We start from the raw sequence: 19,348 nt of genomic DNA, 5'->3' as shown, positions 1-19,348 counted from the left end.
TGTTTACTATCCAAAGACTGTGGAAAAGAACACAGAAGTTTGAAGTGTGGCTTAGGGTCAAGAACGTGAGTTATTTGTCAGAGCTGTTTTTAATGAGTATCAGTGCTTTGTAATGGATTTATTACTAGGAAGATTAGTTAGAGGGAAAGACTTATTGAATTTCACACAAACATGAGTATAATTGAATGTATTATTCACTTGGTATAAATCCAACTTTATTAGCAAGTGGGCGTCTTTCAATGTTTCAGGTTTTCCAGAGGTCAATATCCTTTCCTCAAGGCTGGTGAAAAGTTCTTAGTCTTCCAGTCATTATTTGGATTACTTAAGGCTGTGACAGAAGGAGAGTTATTTATTTGTTTGTTTGTTTGTTTTCTTTGTGAACATCATCTGTAAAATGTGGAAAGTGTTGAGGAGATTTCCAGAGTAAAATAATAACAGTTATTATTTTGGGTGCCAGGCACTATACTATAATATATAATGTTTGTGTTTAATTTATCTTTTATTATTTTATTTCCCTATGTATCACACAAAGGGGCAAAGTGTAATACATAAATGTGTGCTAAATGAAGCTGCAAGTAAATATTTTATAGGTATTTAATCATCACAGCAACCTATGGGGTAGTTATTAGTGTTATTCCCATTTTACTGACAAAGTCATTAAGATTCAGAGAAGTTAAACTAAACAAGATCACTTCCCTTGTGGGTGTCAAAACTGGAATGAAACATCAACTCTTTGGAAATCCCAACTCTTTTAACACCAGTATTTCCATTGCTAATTGGCCGTGACAATCTGGTATGTTGAATACATAAAACTAAACGGATGGAGTTAGCTTGTCCTTTGCTCAGTAATATAAATACCTAGGTTTGGGATCTTAACTGAAACAAAATCGTGGTTCATATATGTTATGCACTGTCAGAACATAATTTATCTTAAAAGAGTGGTATATTGAATGGGAAGTTAGAGAAAGGCCAAATGTAAATTTCTCAGCCTAATCTGGACTGTACACTCTCAAGAGGATGTCAGTGGTGAGAGCAGGGGGGAGGAATTTGTAGTCATGTTTCCAAAAGTAGAATCTAAAAGCCTCCCACTTCTCAATAAATTTTCTGTGAATATAACTGACTAGTAAATACTTAGGAGGAAACATCCCTGAAGGACCCAGAAGAAGAATTTTAAGTAAAAGAGAAGGAAAGGGAAAGAGAAATTAGAAGAAGAAAGAGGATGTGGAGGAAGTGGAGTAGGAGGTGGAGGAGGAGGAAGAGGGATAAAATGCTGATGAGTATAAACATTAAGCCACTATTACCTGATGTTTCTTTGCCTGGAGTGAATCCTGCATCTTCACAGAGAATGTACTTCAAGTTATTGAGCAGAGCCAATGGTAAAATAAGCATTTTGAATATAAATTATGTCTGTGTTGGGTTTTATTTGTTTAGAAATGGAGCTAAGCTAGTGTTGGCAGCTTTGCAAATATCTAAGACAGAGACCAGCCAGCTCAGTAGTAACCAAGATAAACATCAAGTACACTTAGTGTGAAATTAACTTTTACTAAGGGAAAACTGGGGATGATGATATTACAATTCATCAATAAGTAGGCTAATGAACCCATGATTTTTTGGTTTTAGTGTCACAAACCTCAGTTCTATATGGAATTTATTTATTTATTTATTATGGGTTTTTTTAAATATATATATATATATATATTACATCTTTATTGGAGTATAATTGCTTTACAATGGTGTGTTAGCTTCTGCTTTATAACAAAGTGAAACATTTATACATATACATATGTTCCCATATCTCTTCCCTCTTGCGTCTCCCTCCCTCCCACCCTCCCTATCCCACCCTTCCAGGCGGCCACAAAGCACCGAGGTGATCTCCCTGTGCTATGCGGCTGCTTCCCACTAGCTATCTACCTTACATTTGGTAGTGTATATGTCCATGCCTCTCTCTCGCTTTATCACAGCTTACCCTTCCCCCTCCCCATATCCTCAAGTCCATTCTCTAGTAGGTCTGTGTATTTATTCCTGTCTTACCCCTAGGTTCTTCATGACATTTCTTTTTTCTTAAATTCCATATATATGTGTTAGCATATGGTATTTGTCTTTCTCTTTCTGACTTACTTCACTCTGTATGACAGACTCTAGGTCTATCCACCTCATTACAAATAGCTCAATTTTGTTTCTTTTTATGGTTGAGTAATATTCCATTGTATATATGTGTCACATCTTCTTTATCCATTCATCCAATGATGAACACTTCGGTTGTTTCCATCTCTGAGCTATTGTAAATAGAGCTGCAATGAACATTTTGGTACATGACTCTTTTTGAATTATGGTTTTCTCAGGGTATATGCCCAGTAGTGGGATTGCTGGGTCATATGGTAGTTCTATTTGTAGTTTTTTAAGGAACCTCCATACTGTTCTCCATAGTGGCTGTACCAATTCACATTCCCACCAGCAGTGCAAGAGTGTTCCCTTTTCTCCACACCCTCTCCAGCATTTATTGTTTCTAGATTTTTTTGGTGATGGCCATTCTGACTGGTGTGAGATGATATCTCATTGTAGCTTTGATTCGCATTTCTCTAATGATTAATGATGTTGAGCATTCTGGAGGAATCAGGTTCCCTGACTTCAGACTATACTACAAAGCTACAGTAATCAAAGCCGTATGGTACTGGCACAAAAACAGAAAGATAGATCAATGGAACAGGATAGAAAGCCCAGAGATAAACCCACGCACATATGGTCACCTTATCTTTGATAAAGGAGGCAGGAATGTACAGTGGAGAAAGGACAGCCTCTTCAATAAGTGGTGCTGGGAAAACTTGACAAGTACATGTAAAAGTATGAGATTAGATTACTCCCTAACACTAGACACAAAAATAAGCTCAAAATGGATTAAAGATCTAAATGTAAGGCCAGAAACTATCAAACTCTTAGAGGAAAACATAGGCAGAACACTCTATGACATAAACCACAGCAAGATCCTTTTTGACCAACCTCCTAGAGAAATGGAAATAAAACCAAAAATAAACAAATGGGACCTAATGAAACTTCAAAGCTTTTGCACAGCAAAGGAAACCATAAGACCAAAAGACAACCCTCAGAATGGGAGAAAATATTTGCAAATGAAGCAACTGACAAAGGATTAATCTCCAAAATTTATAAGCAGCTCATGCAGCTCAATAACAGAAAAACAAACAACCCAATCCGAAAATGGGCAGAAGACCTAAATAGACATTTCTCCAAAGAAGATATACAGAATGCCTGCAAACCTCAGTTCTGTCGTTTAGTTAAGACATACTAATTTAGATTTAGATGTCAAGTGAAACAAACTATTTCTCTGCATGGATATACATGCACCCTGGTACTGGGTAGATACCATGAAAAAAACTAGCACAGTGATAATTACCTCCTCACAATATTACCACTCTGTCATTGAATGTCATCCTGTTACTTGTGGCTTGGGTTACCACAGTTATATGGGATTAAAAGTATTTGGTTACACTTTGTTTTGTTTTGCTTTCCTCATGTATATTTGAAGAATTATAAACCACTTATTATTTGAAACAATAAGAAGGGATTTAAAAAATGAGCTATATCTGCCAAGTCCAAAAATCAATGTAATATACTCTGTGTTGGTAGCTAACATTGAAAACAGCAAAGATTTAATAGCACTAGAAAAAATTCTATTAAATATAAAATATACCATACCTATCTGTTTTGAGTAAAAATCTATAAATGTCTAGGATCAAGAGAGAGTAAAGATAAAAATTGACACCTTTTTTTTAAAGCTAACACTTCAAAGTTGACCAAATTAAATTTATAAGGAATTTAGATCTTATATTGTCATGGCTTGTTTACGATAAAGATATGCAAAAGATGTGCTAGCAGGTGGCTTACAGCTTGAAGTGCCCAGCTTAAAGCAATTGTTTTTAGATTGATGACTTTGTCCAATATTTTCATGAACATTTTTTCCATTAGAAAAATACTTTTCATTAGCTTTACGTTGACCACAAGAAGTTCAAGGTTCAGGAGACATTTGTTATTTTAAAATATGTTAAATATATTTGTGCTAAATATGGAATTTGTTATCCTACTAAGGGACACCAAAAATTTGGACTTAATGCTTCAATTTACACATGACTAAATATGTCAAATTTCTTGTAACTCACAACTATAGTGATGTTTTCCTTTTATTTTCAATTATTTTCTTTTTAGAATTTTAATTCTTACATTCCTACTTGTACACTTGTCTTTGTACACTTGAAAATATCATTTCTAAAGGAAAAGTGTACTGAAGTCTTACTGTAACAGAGCCCTAATAACATGTCAAATACTAAATGTCTTTTAGGTGAAGAAAACTCATGAGAATATCTTTCTCATCATGTAAATAATCAATCACAAAGTGAATTAAATGAGCATATGCTCTTTATTTACTGCATCTATGCTCAGGTTACAATGTAAACCTGAGTATAGATGCACTGAATGTATTGTAATGTATTCCCATTTAAAGACAAAATCAATAACAGTAAAAGTTTAGTCCTACAGAAAGGGAATGAGACCCTTAAGAACATTCAAAACTTTCAGAGGCATCAATAACATTTATTTGAAAGGTACTACAGATAGAAATCCTGAAATTATGCTGACTGAAAATTATAAGTGAAACAAAAATCTGAATAAAAATGGACTGGTAAAAACATTCCATCCAAATTTTGAAAACCCTGGATCTGTAACAATCCCACATCTCCTACAGAACCAGTGTCCTGGCAAACACTGGCCAATGTGCAGGGTTTACATCACTAGTCAAAGTCTTAATTAGTGTTAAAGAATGTCAGAGATTTCTCTGCATGAGGCCGGCCCATTTGTCCCTTTTCAGACAGATAGAGCATTCTCCCTATGAGAGGCATTCATTATGTCCAATGGCACATGCTTACTTCTGTCTTCATCATAGCCGGGGTACACAGTCATCAGTGAGGAATTCTCCATCCTAGTCAGAAGGGTCTTCTGGGATTACAAAATCCCTGCAATATATGGATTAGACATCAATGTGGTCAGTGACAGTACCACATATATACAATAAAATGGGTTATGGCAGAACTTGATCTAGAAAATAGATGCTATATTTCCTCATTACAACAACCCATTCTGATTAATCTTCACTTTTGAAAATTCTCAGTAAACAGTTGATTATGGTGAAGTCTACAGTTGTGAATGTTCTTTGATATTTTTTTTTCAGTATTACTTTGGAAGGCTTTTACATATATGTATAAAATTTAGAAGTTAGTGCCTTGAAAGTAACCACAACAAATATGAGAACTACAAGTATATAAGTAGCAATTCAATGTAAAAAGAATTAATATAGCAAAATGAATGAATAAATAAAATTTTATTTTCTGAAGTGGGTTGCCAAACTAATTTGACATTTATTAGTGGCTCCTAATGTTATTATCATTATACATTTTTTTGGACTATTATATATCTCATCTAATGGTTAATATTATGTTTATATGAGGACACAATGGCTCTGAGGATATATGTATCGACACTCAACAGCTGAGTAAACAGAAATGTAGAGAAGTTGCATTTCATGTAGGTAATGGAGAGGATACAAACCCAGGCCTTCAACTCCAAAGTCTCTTATCTAAATCACAGTTCTACTCTTTGCTAATTACATTCAGCTCTAGAGTTCATGTTTACTATCTATGCTAGAGCCAGAGCTGAAATAGACTGAAAAATCTTCAGTTGACAACACATTGAAGTATATACAAAAGCACAAGTAATAAATGTACTCCACACTAAAGACAGCAGGTTTTATACTTTAGCCACAGGCTTGATAGTTCTAGAAAATGATTTATAGAATTCTTCCTCAGTGATCTGAACTTTTAGAATTAATACCCCTGAAATGTATGAGAACATTTACAGCATCAAATTGTTTTGCACTTTTTCACCACAAATTTTTGACAAGAATTTTTGGTGAAAATCCTCTATGTTGTACCCTGTGTCTGAGTTCTTGTTCCTGTTTCCATGGTTTCCTGGGATGTTTAGTCCAAGGACTAAACTAGATCGAAAACCCTAATGAGCCAGTTTGCTTTTTGTTGCTTCTTGTCACCATCTTCACACACACACAGACAGTCTCTGTGTGCCTCTCAAAGCTTCACTAATTAAAGAAAAAGTTGATAGTTCTATTGGTAAGTATAAAAGATAATATCCACTTTTTATTTTAATGTCCTAAGTAAATTAATAATTAATTTTTGAATTCAAAGGTTAATTATATCACATTCTAGATGTTTGTCCTTAATAAATAAGTCAAGCAAATCAGTTTTAGTATAATAACAAAGATGGTCCTTGACCCCTGAACCCCATGGTGAGAACCTTTCATAAACTTTGGAAAAGGATATTGATAAAGATGTATTGAAGAAGGGAATGGCAGTGATGATATCTTACATGTTTACAATATTAACACGTTTGTAAGACAGTTTTATATATATACTCTAATCTGATTCTTATAACACATAGTTTCTAACCATTGTAATATACCATTTTTTTCATTTGTACTTATAAATAAGAAAACTGAGTGAAAGGGATATTAAAAATATTTCCCAAATTCCCACTTCTCTTGTGACAAAGCCATAGTATGAATCTAAGCTTTTAGTTCAGGAAATCTTATTGCATCAAATAATTACATTTTCCTTATATTTGAGTTCTCTGTCCCCACACTGAAACAATATTAGCACCGACACCAACGCCACTAATAATGAGGCAAATATAGGAATGATGGGGATTCAAATCCAGACTGGATGATTTTTAAATCTATGCTTCTTCTAATTCCAATGGTAACTATTCTGAGTAAAGCAACCTTAATTAGAACATTTTTGTCAGTTCTCTTATTTGAACCAGTATATCTTTACAATCAAAATGATTTTAATATAATAATTATATCCTAATTTAACCTTCAAATAGCATTAGTGTGTATAGGAAAAACACTGTGATATTTATTCATTTTTGCTTCAGGGAATTCCAGTGCTCTCTGTGGTGGTAAAAGACATATAAATTTTTATACCAAACATATGTTGGTGGCATTTGCTTAGAGATGGGTGATCTGAGCTTATGCTTATAGCTTTCCCCTTCTCTCAAAAACTTCAACAAAAATAATCAGTGGTATAGAAAAACAGAGAAAGCAAACTATAAAACTATAAGATTCTAGGACAATTTTATCATCCACAAGCCAGAAGTTTTCAGAATTTCTGCAAGATATAAAGAAGGAGAAGCTGGATTTAGGGAAGGGCCAAACAATTTGTTGTTCACAATGTGTAAAATAAGAGCCCAGAGGGAAAACAAAGGGACAAAACTGTTAAAGGATTTTTCAATGCCAACTGCTAGCTTTAGAAGCAAAGGGTGAAACTGAAAGGAAGATTTGGGACAATCAGCTGGGGCTAGATCTAGATACTGAATGTATTTCCCATAAATTCACTAGGTTTGTGCATTCACACATAGTCAAAATACCTGTGGTCATTTCATGTAACTAACTGTTGCAGGGTGGGTTCCTCTGGAAGCAGATTCAGAAACAGAGCTTAATATTTTGGATCTTTATTATGAAATGCCCTTGGAAAGGAGGAAAAGAACAACAGTGTAGCATTGGGAGAAGTTAAGTTGTTATGAAGGTCCAGTTATAGGTTTTGCCAACTCAGTGGGTAGGCCTGGATGTAAATTGTCCTTCTGAGTTTTCCTGAAGTGAGCCAAAATGTCCAGGCCTTTATGACCTTACATCAATTGGTCACTGCATGTGGATCATCCTGGGAAGGGTTGTGACCTTGGACAAAGTGGCTTTCTACAATTACATCACTTCCTGAATGAGCTGATACATGAAGGCTGCTTGCTGACAATACTCCCAACAACCAGGCTTTAGGTCTTTCCTTGAAGGAAGACTTGGGAGCACATCAAAGTGTTCACCACACTTACCCAAGAAGAAAAATAACACCAGTTTCTGATGAGAATAGTTATGCTGGGTAGAGAAGGAAACATAGAGCCAGACATGAATTACAAAGAAGAGAAACTGGTCCACACATAAGACTGTCTGCTGCAGTTGCCTTCATCTACAGTTCTACTGAACTGTAGAAGCAATAGGACTTCAGTGCTAGAAAAATAACACTTCAGAAGAGCTAAGCTTTTCCCTTCTTTTTTACATGACTTTGAAATTAGAATAGAGAGTTACACATATGTAGAATTCCCCTTAGCTTCCAAACTATGATAGTCTATAGACTATCATATTGAGGACAATCAAAGAGAAAAAATAGCACAAGTCATATAAAGAGATTTAGTAATTCTAAAGAGAAAATATCTGGGGAACAAAAGCAAATATATTTCAAAGCAATAGATTTGCTGGAAGGACCACTAGAAAACTGTCATTCTCAGGGAGATTTGAGAAGACTTTGAATTTATTAACTTCAGAAAGAGTAAAATTGGAAATATGTGCTCTGATATGAAAATATGATTGGAAGAATTTTAAACATGAAATAATGCAAATAATGTGCAGCAAATAAAATGTGTAGAAAACCAATATATGGCCTTGAAAAGAATGTCTAAACATATTAATTCCAGCAAGAAAGACTGGCAACATTAATAAGAAATTATAAAGATAACAGTCAGTGAGTAAAAAGCTAAGAAAGATGCCATATTCATGGAATAGAAAGTCCAAAATAAAGAACAGAGCAATTAACAAAGAGTAGTAAAAACAAACAAAAACAGTCTTTGAACATGAGAAAGCCTTGTTGTTTTTATTTTTCCCCTCATCTATATTTTATAATGTGATATAGTACATTTGTATTAATTTCATGACAAAAGCAGTGAATGATATATAGAAGAATATTTCAAAGAATTGAAACCTTAGTTGTCATAAGAGTTTTTCTCATAAAATGTGCATGTATCCTTGGGTAAGAGAAGATAATATCCTGAGAGCATTGCTTATGCATTCTTGCAGTCTTATTACAGTGTTTCAAAGACTATCCTTCTGCCAGGAAAATTTAAGACCAAAGATTTTCAAATCCCATAATCTTTAATCTACAGTCCTCCATCTGCTTGAAGTGTGTAAACAATATTAAAAATGTAGCCTTTTAAAATCTATATTCAGACCTTCTTAGTTGATGGTATATATTTAACCTCCTGTTTCAGTTTATATTTATTTATTTATTTATTTTTAGACCCTACTTTTAGAATTAACCTTTAAGCACTACATAATTGGGCACCTTTATCCCTACAAATATAAAATCCTGTTCTCCATATTATTCTTCAACAATTAAGAATCTAAGGACTGGCAACAGAATTACAATAGTAAAGGGTTTCATGTCCAAATTTAATGAGGATATAAACACAAACTCTTAAAATACTTTGTATTTTCAACAACCCATTTCAACTCCAGCTTAAAAAGTGTTTCAGGATCAAGAGTGCTCTGCTTACATTTGCTTGTGGGAGGAGCACAGCATAGATGCTAGAGACATGCTGCCATATTCATCCTCTTTTAACCTTAGAACTGAAAATCAAAATAAGCTGAGATACTGAACTATAAGGACTTCTATGAAACAAAGGGCCCTGTTCCAACTCAGGGTCATTGAGAATTAGGAATGGAAGGCCCTCAAGTTTTAGAGTAGGTTAACAGCAATCAAAACTTTCTTTTACCATTGCTTTCATGTTTTCCTTTAGTTCCTTTAAAAGCCAGAGATATCTATGAGGTAGAACACAGAGATTCCAGAAAATAAAATATGTTTCACTAATATTTTGTAATTTCACCTTAAAGGACACTTTCTATTTCAGAGTAGAACCAATTCAAATTTCCAAGCATTAAATCAGTCCTAAATAACTTCCCTTATCCAGTTAAGCCACTTATTCAGACAGTATAAAAAATTAAGAATCTTTCTTCTTTCTCTCATTCTTCTCCTTTCTTGACAAAGATTTCTTGAGCAATACCTTATTCCATACAGAAAAAAATAGAGAGAGGCAGTTTATCTGACAAACTAATTGAAATTAATTTAATAATAAAAGTAGTCATTAGATGACAGTATCTGATTTCATAATAATTAATAAAATTTTCAATTTAAAAAACTGTACAACTTTTCCAGAGAATAAAAAGACTACTGCTTTATTGTAAGATGGGTGAACTTAAAGGTATTATTTTCTACACATATATTTCTTTTCCACCATATCTTTAAGCACACGAAGTTCAAAGGAATGGTTTCAATGTTGTTGGTTCCTATATTTACACCTGCTGTTTATTGCCAATAAAATATGATACTTCACTATTCTCTACTCGGGGAAGACTCCTGCAAGAAGGATTTCCCATCCCAGGTGACAAGAGTCACAAGTACTGTATATCAAATCTAATGGCCCAGCTCAGACAATAAAACATATGTTCTGGGAGCACATTTAATTAGGACAGGAATTGTTAGTGTGCAAGAGAGCAGAGCAGAATTAATGGCACAGTGTTTCTCTGTGGGCTCTGAGTGGTTTGTTTTCATATGATTAGAAAAATCTGTCACGTACATTATATCATCACCTTTTTATCCTGTTACAGGACTCTCTTAATTTGGGTTTGCATTCTCACTCAGACAACTTTTTCTTCCCTGGCTTCAGTACTTTCCCACCTATCATTAAAGTTCTTTTTATTTTTCCCAAATTTCAACTAGTCATTCTGTTGTACTGTTGCAAACATTACTTAAAAGTTATTTGCAAGCACTGATATCTTCAGTTAAAGCTCTCCCTTAGACTCAACTGAGAATATTCAAAAAAATAAAGAGAAATTTAAAAAAAGCGCATTGATATGAATTGGATAATTTGTAAGGAGGCATACACAAGAATGTGCCAAATGTGTAAATAAAATGGAAATACTAATCTACTTATGGATAGAATTGTTTTTTTTACCTTTAAAATTTTGTTTAAACATTGAGGGCTTCTAAATGGAAGATTTCCCCTAATTTATAATACATTGCACTCAATATAAATGATTTTTATTAGCCATTTTTAGAAAATGGTTAACATGCTTTGGCACCAACTCTATGGCTCCATCTCTTGGCATGCAACCACTTACTTTATAAATTTACCTTCCTTTCTAACTTGTACCTCATGAACATGTGCAATTAGCTGTTCCTTGGGTTGCTATTGATTTCAGCCTGGCAAATGCATCCTGAGAATGGCTTGGCCTTGGCAGTCTTGCGAAATGAAAATTATTTGGCATACCTTGAAACGATGGTGGAAAATGAATAGGGAAATAAATATGTGTGACTTTTATTTAAATTGCTACACTAAGAATGTGAGGAATTTAACCTCTCCACATCTTATTTTTCTTCTTTTTTTGAAAAAAACTACATATACATCTAGTTGTCAATGCCCAAAACACACACCCAGACATTAGTTAACTTACTTTTGTAAATGGTAATTCTGTTGCATTTGAATAATGGAAATGAAGTGAAAGGTCAACTAGTTGCAGTGCTGTAACATAGGAATCAGGCACCTAGAAAGACAAACAGGTGACAGGAGAGGAGAGAAGGGTTGGTTTGGAATTAGAAAAAAGGTAAAGAAAAAGCACCTGCAATTGATGGTTCAAAACTCAAACAGTTTTGTTTGAGTATACAGTTGCAGCAATTCACAAGCTGTTGGTGAACTCACATCAAGGATTTCCTACGGTCAAAATCCAATGAGGAAACAAAGGGTAGGAAGTAAAGTGTAGCAGTCTTACAGCAGATATTCCTAATACAATCATCCCTCGGTATCCCCAGGGAACTGGCTTCAGGACAAACGCCCGCTTACCAAAATACGGAGGATGTTCAAATCCCTCCCTTCGGTCCTCAGATTCCCCGGGTTTCAGCTTCTGGGGATTCAACCAACTGCAGATCATGAACAGAGTATAGGATCTGCGGCTGGCTGAATCCACAGATGTGGAATCCGCCAACACGGAGGGCCGACTGTATTACCTATATACATTACACATATATTAGGAGATATATATATGAATATATATACACATAGAGTGTGTGTGTGTATGTGATTACGTAAAGACAAAGTGTAATGCCACTTGAAAATAAACATATTTCACTAGAAGAACAAGAACTTAAAATGAGTATCAGCTTCTGGATCATTCTTATAAATGCAGTCAGTCAATGGGTTGGTCTCTTGGCGATTGAAATCCCACTATGTAGCAGGTTTACAGGTTTGCAAATGCAGTGTTTTATTAGGAAGATGTTAAAATCTTCATTTTGTTATGAAACAATTCTTATTCAAAAGGAAGAAAGAAAGAAAAGAAACAAAAAGGGAGAAGATAAAAAAATAATAACAGGGAAATTTTATCCAAGTTTTCCTGGTGACATTGTGGTAGACTGGGCCTTTTGTTCTGTATTTTGAAGAATAGAGAGAAATTCAAAAAGAAAGGAGAATTCAGGTACCCTATTATCCCTATTGCCTAGCCTGATAATCTATCAGGAGAATTATCTTTCCAGTTTTGCTCAGGCTTACCTAACAACTGAGCTCAGCCACATTAGTTAAGGTTCAAATTCTGTGGCAAAGTAGTTTCTCTTTTTCTGTATCCTAAATAGAAGACATCCATGAAGCAGCTAGGAAAGGTATTAATGTACAAATTAACTGGTAATAAATACAACTTTTCAACCTTGCTTAGAGAAAAAAAAATAGTCCCAAAGGACCACATTGATTGTCTTCATCACGTCAATAATATATGTGAGGCTATATGGCCTCCCCGGCAAATCCAAGGAGAGAGAGCGCTATCAAGCAGGAGGGGGAGTGAGGCAGAAAATGACTGGCGTGGCTGCCTGGGAGTCCAAGTTCAGTGAGGTGTGAGACTCTGGCAGGTAAGTGCTCAGGTCTCACCAATGAGACAAGCAGCCCCTAATGAGTGCCTGTCCACAGAGTCACATTCAGAAGTTCTCACATTCTTTCTCCTTTAAAGTCTCCTAGAAACATGGTACATTAGAAACCAATCTCCTTAATGAAAATTCAAACAGGTTTTTATGCCTCCAGACAACATGTTTTTCACAGATCAGATACATTCTGTAAGTATGTATCTGCAAGAATCCACAATAGAACACACACTCTTTCTTTACATGAAGAGACTCTGTGAGCCTCTGGCTCTTCTTTAATAGACCAAGGAATCTGAAATTAATGAAAGATCTAGATGAATGCTATTCAATAAAAATACAATGGGGCAGATACATGTGAGCCACATATAAAATTTTATATTTTCCAGTAGCCACATTGAGCAATTTTTTTTTAATTAAAACCATATTTTACTTAACCTAACATATCTAAAATACTATATTTCAGTATATAATCAGTAAAAATAATTGAGATATTTAACATTTTTTTCATATTAAGTTTTTGAACTCCAGTGTGTATTTTTTCCCTTACAGCACATCTCAATTCAGACTGGCTGTATTTCAAATGTTCACTACCTTTGTGTCTAGGGACTACAGTACTTACTAATACAACTCTTGATTCTAGACTCAGAAAAACATGATGTGAAAAACATGGTGTGAAAAACATGTCAGTTTACCCTTGACAACGTCGGGGAGGGGAGTCATTAGGGGCACTGACCTCCTGCACAGTCAAAAATGTATAATTTATAGTTGGCCCTCTGTTTAGGAGGTTCCTCAGTATCTGCAGATTCAAGCAACCATGGATCATGTAGTATTGCAGTATGTATTTAATGAAAACAATCTACCTGTAAGTGGACCCATGCTGTGCAGTCCAAACTAGTATTACTCAGGTTCAACTAGACACCTATATACATACATCTTTTTATATATAATGTTTTTCTATGTGACTGAAGAAGAATATGTAAGGAAATAATATAATAGTTGCCTGTTAAAAGAACGGCTTGACTAGCTCAGGAGCAGAGGTGGCTGGACACCATTTTCATCTTTTAAATTGTATACCATATCTTTATATTATTCAAAAATAAATTAAAATCATATTTTTAAGTCAAATCAGTGTGTCATATTTTTCCTCCCACTCCACCCCTCAACTGATACATCCTCTTCTATTGCTCTTATCTTTCTTTTTAGAGTTTTTCTCCATCATTCTCTTAAAGTTACTTTTCTCTTTGTCTCACCTCCCATTTATTCAACAAGTTGAACACACTTACACACTTTAAAAAATCATATAATGGAAAGAAGATTGTAATTCCCTTAGGCATTGTAAGTACACTTAGAAACAGAAAGGTTTTGTTTTCTTATTTGACTCTAACCCAGATCAAATCATTTTGTATAAAGGCTTTGTATCCTACTCAGTATTTTCTTATATTCAGGTTGATTAGTTCAATTTTTTGAAACAGGAAGACATTTATCTCAGTAATGCTTTTCATGGAATCTTACCCAATTGGGCATCTTAAAGGGATAAGCATGTAGACAAAATGGATGTAAAATTTAACCAACATTTGGAAAATACAAAGAAAAAATAAGAAATTAGATGTAACTCAGGTTTCTCTGCTTAAATTTCTTAACTGTTGTCCTGCTTCATGCCACCTTGTTCACCTCTATTCCTTTTGTGAACTGTCAAAATTCCTAAAGGGTGTCTAATTTGGGCCTACAGAGATGCTTAACTGGTATCCTTAAGGATGTCATGTGGGGCTGCCATTTGATCCCAGCAGAGGCCAGAGAGCATGGTGTTAAGAGCACCTCCTTGCTTACTCCAGAGCCTAATTGCCCAGGTACACCACACACGTGACTTGGAATCTTGGACATACCTCCTCACTTTTTATATCTTAGTTTATTCATTCACAGAATAGAGATAGCAATTACACATCAAGGGCTTGCTGTGTGATTTAAATGAGCCAATTCATGAGAGGCACATATAATAATGAGAATAATGAGTAACTACTCAATAAGTGCCAATTATTTTTCTCCTATTCAAACTCCATCCTTCTTTTTTGATATTTACTCTAAGATTTCCCCTGTCTTCAAATTTGCACCGAGGTGGCTTCTTAATACCATTAATGCTCACAGAGGACCACCTCCCCATTAGAAGCAATACTGAGCCTTCTGGGGAAAGAGGTACTGAAGATTAGTGCTGTACTCTGCAGTCGTCAATATGCTATGACTGTGTTGTCTGAAGATGAGGGGAGAATGCCTCCCTGTCCACATTTTCTGTAACAGTTTGTCACATACTTAAAATGACGGTCACCTTGTTTCGTAAGTATATAGTCTCCAGTGAAATTAATTCTCTGAGTATTTCGTACAGCTCCTAAGTTTAAAAATCTGAGAAATACTAACTCATGTAAATTTAATACAAAAAGAAAAAATAAATTGAGCCATTTTCTCTCTCTTTAAAGGCCAAGAAAAATGTAGTTTTTAACCATGAATAAGGATGTAGAAATCGCTATTTTACTGTGTCTCAAATTAAAGACCCACGTGGCTTATTTAAAAGCTGAATTTTCATTTCATGATGAGATATTTTTATATTGGTTTTCCAGGTGGAATATTTCTTTGAGCAAAAAGAACACTTTTAGGGTTAATGGGCTCTGTTCTCATTAAAACTAAAACTTACAAACACTTTTAGATATCACCTAGGGGAAAACACAACGAATGCAAACTGTCAACTCATACATATGCATTCTGAAATCTCAATCAAACACAGTGAAGTCTTGTCAGGAAAAATAATTATTCTCTTGATTTAAAGAGTGCATTTTTTCTGTCCCTAGTGACAAAGGAAACATTTAATTATTAAAAGCTTATGGTTCACAGTTGACATCCAGTTTAATTCATCACTCCAAATATACTGTAAGATACTCTGCTTAAAAAAAAAATCTTAGAACTTTCAGAATTATTTCACAGAAGGTTAAAATAAATTGCTATATTTCTCAATATTTTTCAATTATAAACTTTCTAATTACTAAAATCTGATCAACAACAATTCACATGAAATTCAAAGGAGTTGTAAGATAGTGGAAAGTGTTCTGAATTGGCTTTATGAAAACTTGTTTCCATTCCTGGCACTCCTGTGAAAGTTGTGATATTAGCAGAGCTATGTAACTTTCTTCTCTTTTTAGATTCCATGTTAAACAACTGCAGACTCAACCTAAATATGCTTTATGATCCATCCTAGAGAAAAAAGTATTTAGAGTGTAATTTCTTTTCCCAATCAACCTTCTGTGCACTTGATCTCTCAATAATAAGAAGAATTTTACAAATTGCAATTGAACAATTAATAAATGGCTAACCTAAACAATAATGAAATATTTTTTTTAAAGTGCATTTCATAAACTCTGGGTTTTGACAATGTAATTGGTGATTGGCAAAGAAAAAAGGCTGATTATAATTCACATTGACATGAACATAGGAAAACAGGCACTTTCTTAAACTGCTGAAGCAAGTGTGTATATTAGTAAAAACTTTATGGATAGTAACTTACCAAGATGCATTAAAAGCAATAAAATTAACCATTTAATTCAACACTCCACCTTCTAAGAATTTATACTAAGACAATAGGCACATTTACAAAGGTGGTTTACATTTATACTTAAGAATGTTTAGCATAGCTGTTCATAAGAGAAAAAATATGAAGTATGTAAACATTAAAGAATAGAAGATTAGTTATATGAATGTTGATGGGACTTGCACAGCATAATAAGAGTTAGGGACATAGGATTTGAAATCAGAGAACTGTTTCAGTTCAGGACTCTGAAATTTCACAGCAAAATTTTCTTATGAAAAATTTTTAACCACTATAAAACTCAGTTTCTGACCCTTTAAAATGTGTATAATCATGGTATCAGATTGTTATCAGAAAATTTTTGTGAGAACTAAATAAGATATGATTTGTATTGCACCTTGCACTCTTAACTCTCAGTTTTAATGTAAATCTACATGATGGGCACTCCTAGGCATCCATTAGCAATGATGGTGCAAAGCTAGGTCAACTGACATGGGAGGTACTTCTTAATTAATTGCTGAATTTAAAAACAGCTAAAAGTTACATAGCAGCAGAGCAACGTTAACGTAAAATCTTATTTTAGCTATAAAACAAGGAAGGAGAATGAAACATCTGCATATAAATTCTTTATATATTCTAGCTTTCTATGATTTCACAAATTATTGTTTAATTTTTAGAAAACAATTTACTCTTTGCTAAGTTGTATGCAAGCCTAAAGTTGAGTGAAAATCTGACATTCATGTGACTTAAAAAAATAGAATTTTTAATTATACTTAATTACAATGAAGTAACTAAAAGATAAGGTATATATTTTCTAATACCAATTGTATTTATGTAGTTTAAGAAATAACCAGGGATAGAATCAAACAAATAATTTTTCTTTTTTTAGATTTTTGGACAACATGGGGATTGTGATAAATCAAAATGATTCCAAATTTGGCTATAAACACATGAAAATTTTAAATACTGTTAAATATGTCTTTTAATACATAACTGATCTGGTGAAGAGAGGCAGGTGTCATAAATGAAGAAAGAATGGAAAGGAAGTACAGAAGTGGGATCTGAAACCAATATATAGTATTTGCACATAGACCGTGTGGACTGTGTTCGATGATGTCCACATTGAATGTATCTCCATGTGCCAGATGATGGGGCTGAAATTGAGCCCCTGTGTAGAGAAGAAAGTTTTGAAAGGCTGATTCATCTTTGAAGAGAGGACTAGAAAAAAATTCCTTTCTTTACCCATAGGAAGCTTAGCTTCTAAAGAAATAGAACCCCAGAGTCCCTCTGAGTACACAGAGGACTCCCTGAAGAATGTGGGGGGAGTTTAAAGGAGGAGAGCTGTAAATAGTACTTCAATGAACATTAGGATGCATATACCTTTTTGAATTATGGTTTTCTCCAGATATATGCCCAGGAGTAGGATTGCAGGATAATATGGTGGCTCTATTTTTAGTTTTATAAGGAACCTCCATACTGTTCTCAATAGGGTCTATACCAACTGGAAGCAACCTAAATGTCCATCAACAGATGAATGGTTAAAGAAAATATAGTACAAAAAAAAAAAAAGAGAAAATATTAGTACACTTATGCAAAGGAATATTACTCAGCCATAAAAAAGAATGAAATAATGCCATTTGCAGCAACATGGATGGACATAGAGATTATCATACTAAGTGAAGTAAGTCAGACAGAGAAAGACAAACATCATATGACATCACTTATATGTGAAATCTACAGAAAAAAAAGATACAAAAGAACTTATATACAAAATAGAAATAGATCCACAGACATAGAAAATTCTGGTTACCAAAGGGAAAGGGGGGAATTAGGAGTTTAAGATTAACATATACAAAGTAAAAATATACTATCTATATAAAATAGATAACCAACAAGAACCTACTGTATAACACAGGGAACTATATCAATATTTTGTAATAAGGGAAAATAATCTGAAAAAAATAGATATATATGTATGTAAAACTGAATCACTTTGTGTTCACCTGAAACTAACACAACATTGTAAATCAAATAATATTCAAATTAAAAAAAAATAAAAGTGGTTAAAAAGGTAAATTTAATTTTATGTATATTTTATAATATAACAATAAACATGTTTTAAAGGTAAAAATATAAAAATAAAATAAAGGAGGGCCTGAAACAAGATGGTGGAGTACAAGGACATGCTCTCACTCCTTCTTGCGAGAACACCAGAATCACAAATAGCTGCTGGACAATCATCAACAGGAAAACACTGGAACTCACCAAAAAAGATACCCCACATCCAAACACAAAGGAGAAGCCACAAGATGGTAGGAGGAGCGCAATCACAGTAAAATCAAACCCCATAACTGCTGGGTGGGTGACTCACAGACTGGAAAACATTTATGCCAAAGAAGTCCACCCACTGGAGTGAAGGTTCTGAGCCCCACGTCAGGCTTCCCAACCTGGGGGTCCAACAACAGGAGTACACATTCCTAGAGAATCAGACATTGAAGGCTAGTGGGATTTGATTGCAGGACTGGGGGAAACAGGGACTCCACACTTGGAGGGCATACACAAAGTAGTGTGTGCATTGGGACCCATGGGAAGGGGCAGTGACAACAGAGGAGACTGAACCAGACCTATCTGCTAGTGTTGGAGGGTCTCCTACCATGCGGACAAGGACACTGGCAGCAGAAGTTCTGAGTAGTACTCCTTGGCATGAGCCTTCCCAGAGTCTGCAATTAACCCCACCAAGGAGCCTAGGTAGGCTCCAGTGTTGGGTTGCCTCAGGCCAAACCACCAATAGGGAGGGTACCCAGCCCCACCCATCAATCTAACAGATTAAAGTTTTACTGAGCTCTGCCCACCAGAGCAACAGTCAGCTCTACCCACCACCAGTACCTCCCATCAGGAAACTTGCACAAGCCTCTGAGATAAC

The 19,348-nt window shown here is 34.6% G+C and overlaps 1 protein-coding gene across 2 annotated transcripts in view; it reads right to left on the bottom strand.

The window, feature by feature from the left end:
• The window catches only part of LRRTM4 (leucine rich repeat transmembrane neuronal 4), an 849,971-nt gene that overhangs the window by 440,119 nt on the left and 390,504 nt on the right, over nt 1-19,348 (bottom strand). Inside the window, exon 3 of one of the 2 annotated variants that reach the window (XM_060309259.1) lies at nt 11,411-11,500. The exons of the other annotated variant lie outside the window; for it this stretch is intronic. Within the exon in view, the coding sequence (XP_060165242.1) occupies nt 11,411-11,500 (90 nt within the window). The remainder of the gene's footprint in view (nt 1-11,410; nt 11,501-19,348) is intronic. 2 annotated transcript variants of the gene reach the window in all.

The sequence above is a fragment of the Globicephala melas genome, chromosome 12, assembly GCF_963455315.2.
Source record: "Globicephala melas chromosome 12, mGloMel1.2, whole genome shotgun sequence".
NCBI lineage: Eukaryota > Metazoa > Chordata > Mammalia > Artiodactyla > Delphinidae > Globicephala > Globicephala melas.
The sequence above is the reverse complement of the archived record's forward strand: the minus strand, read 5'-3'. Positions and strand labels throughout refer to the sequence as shown.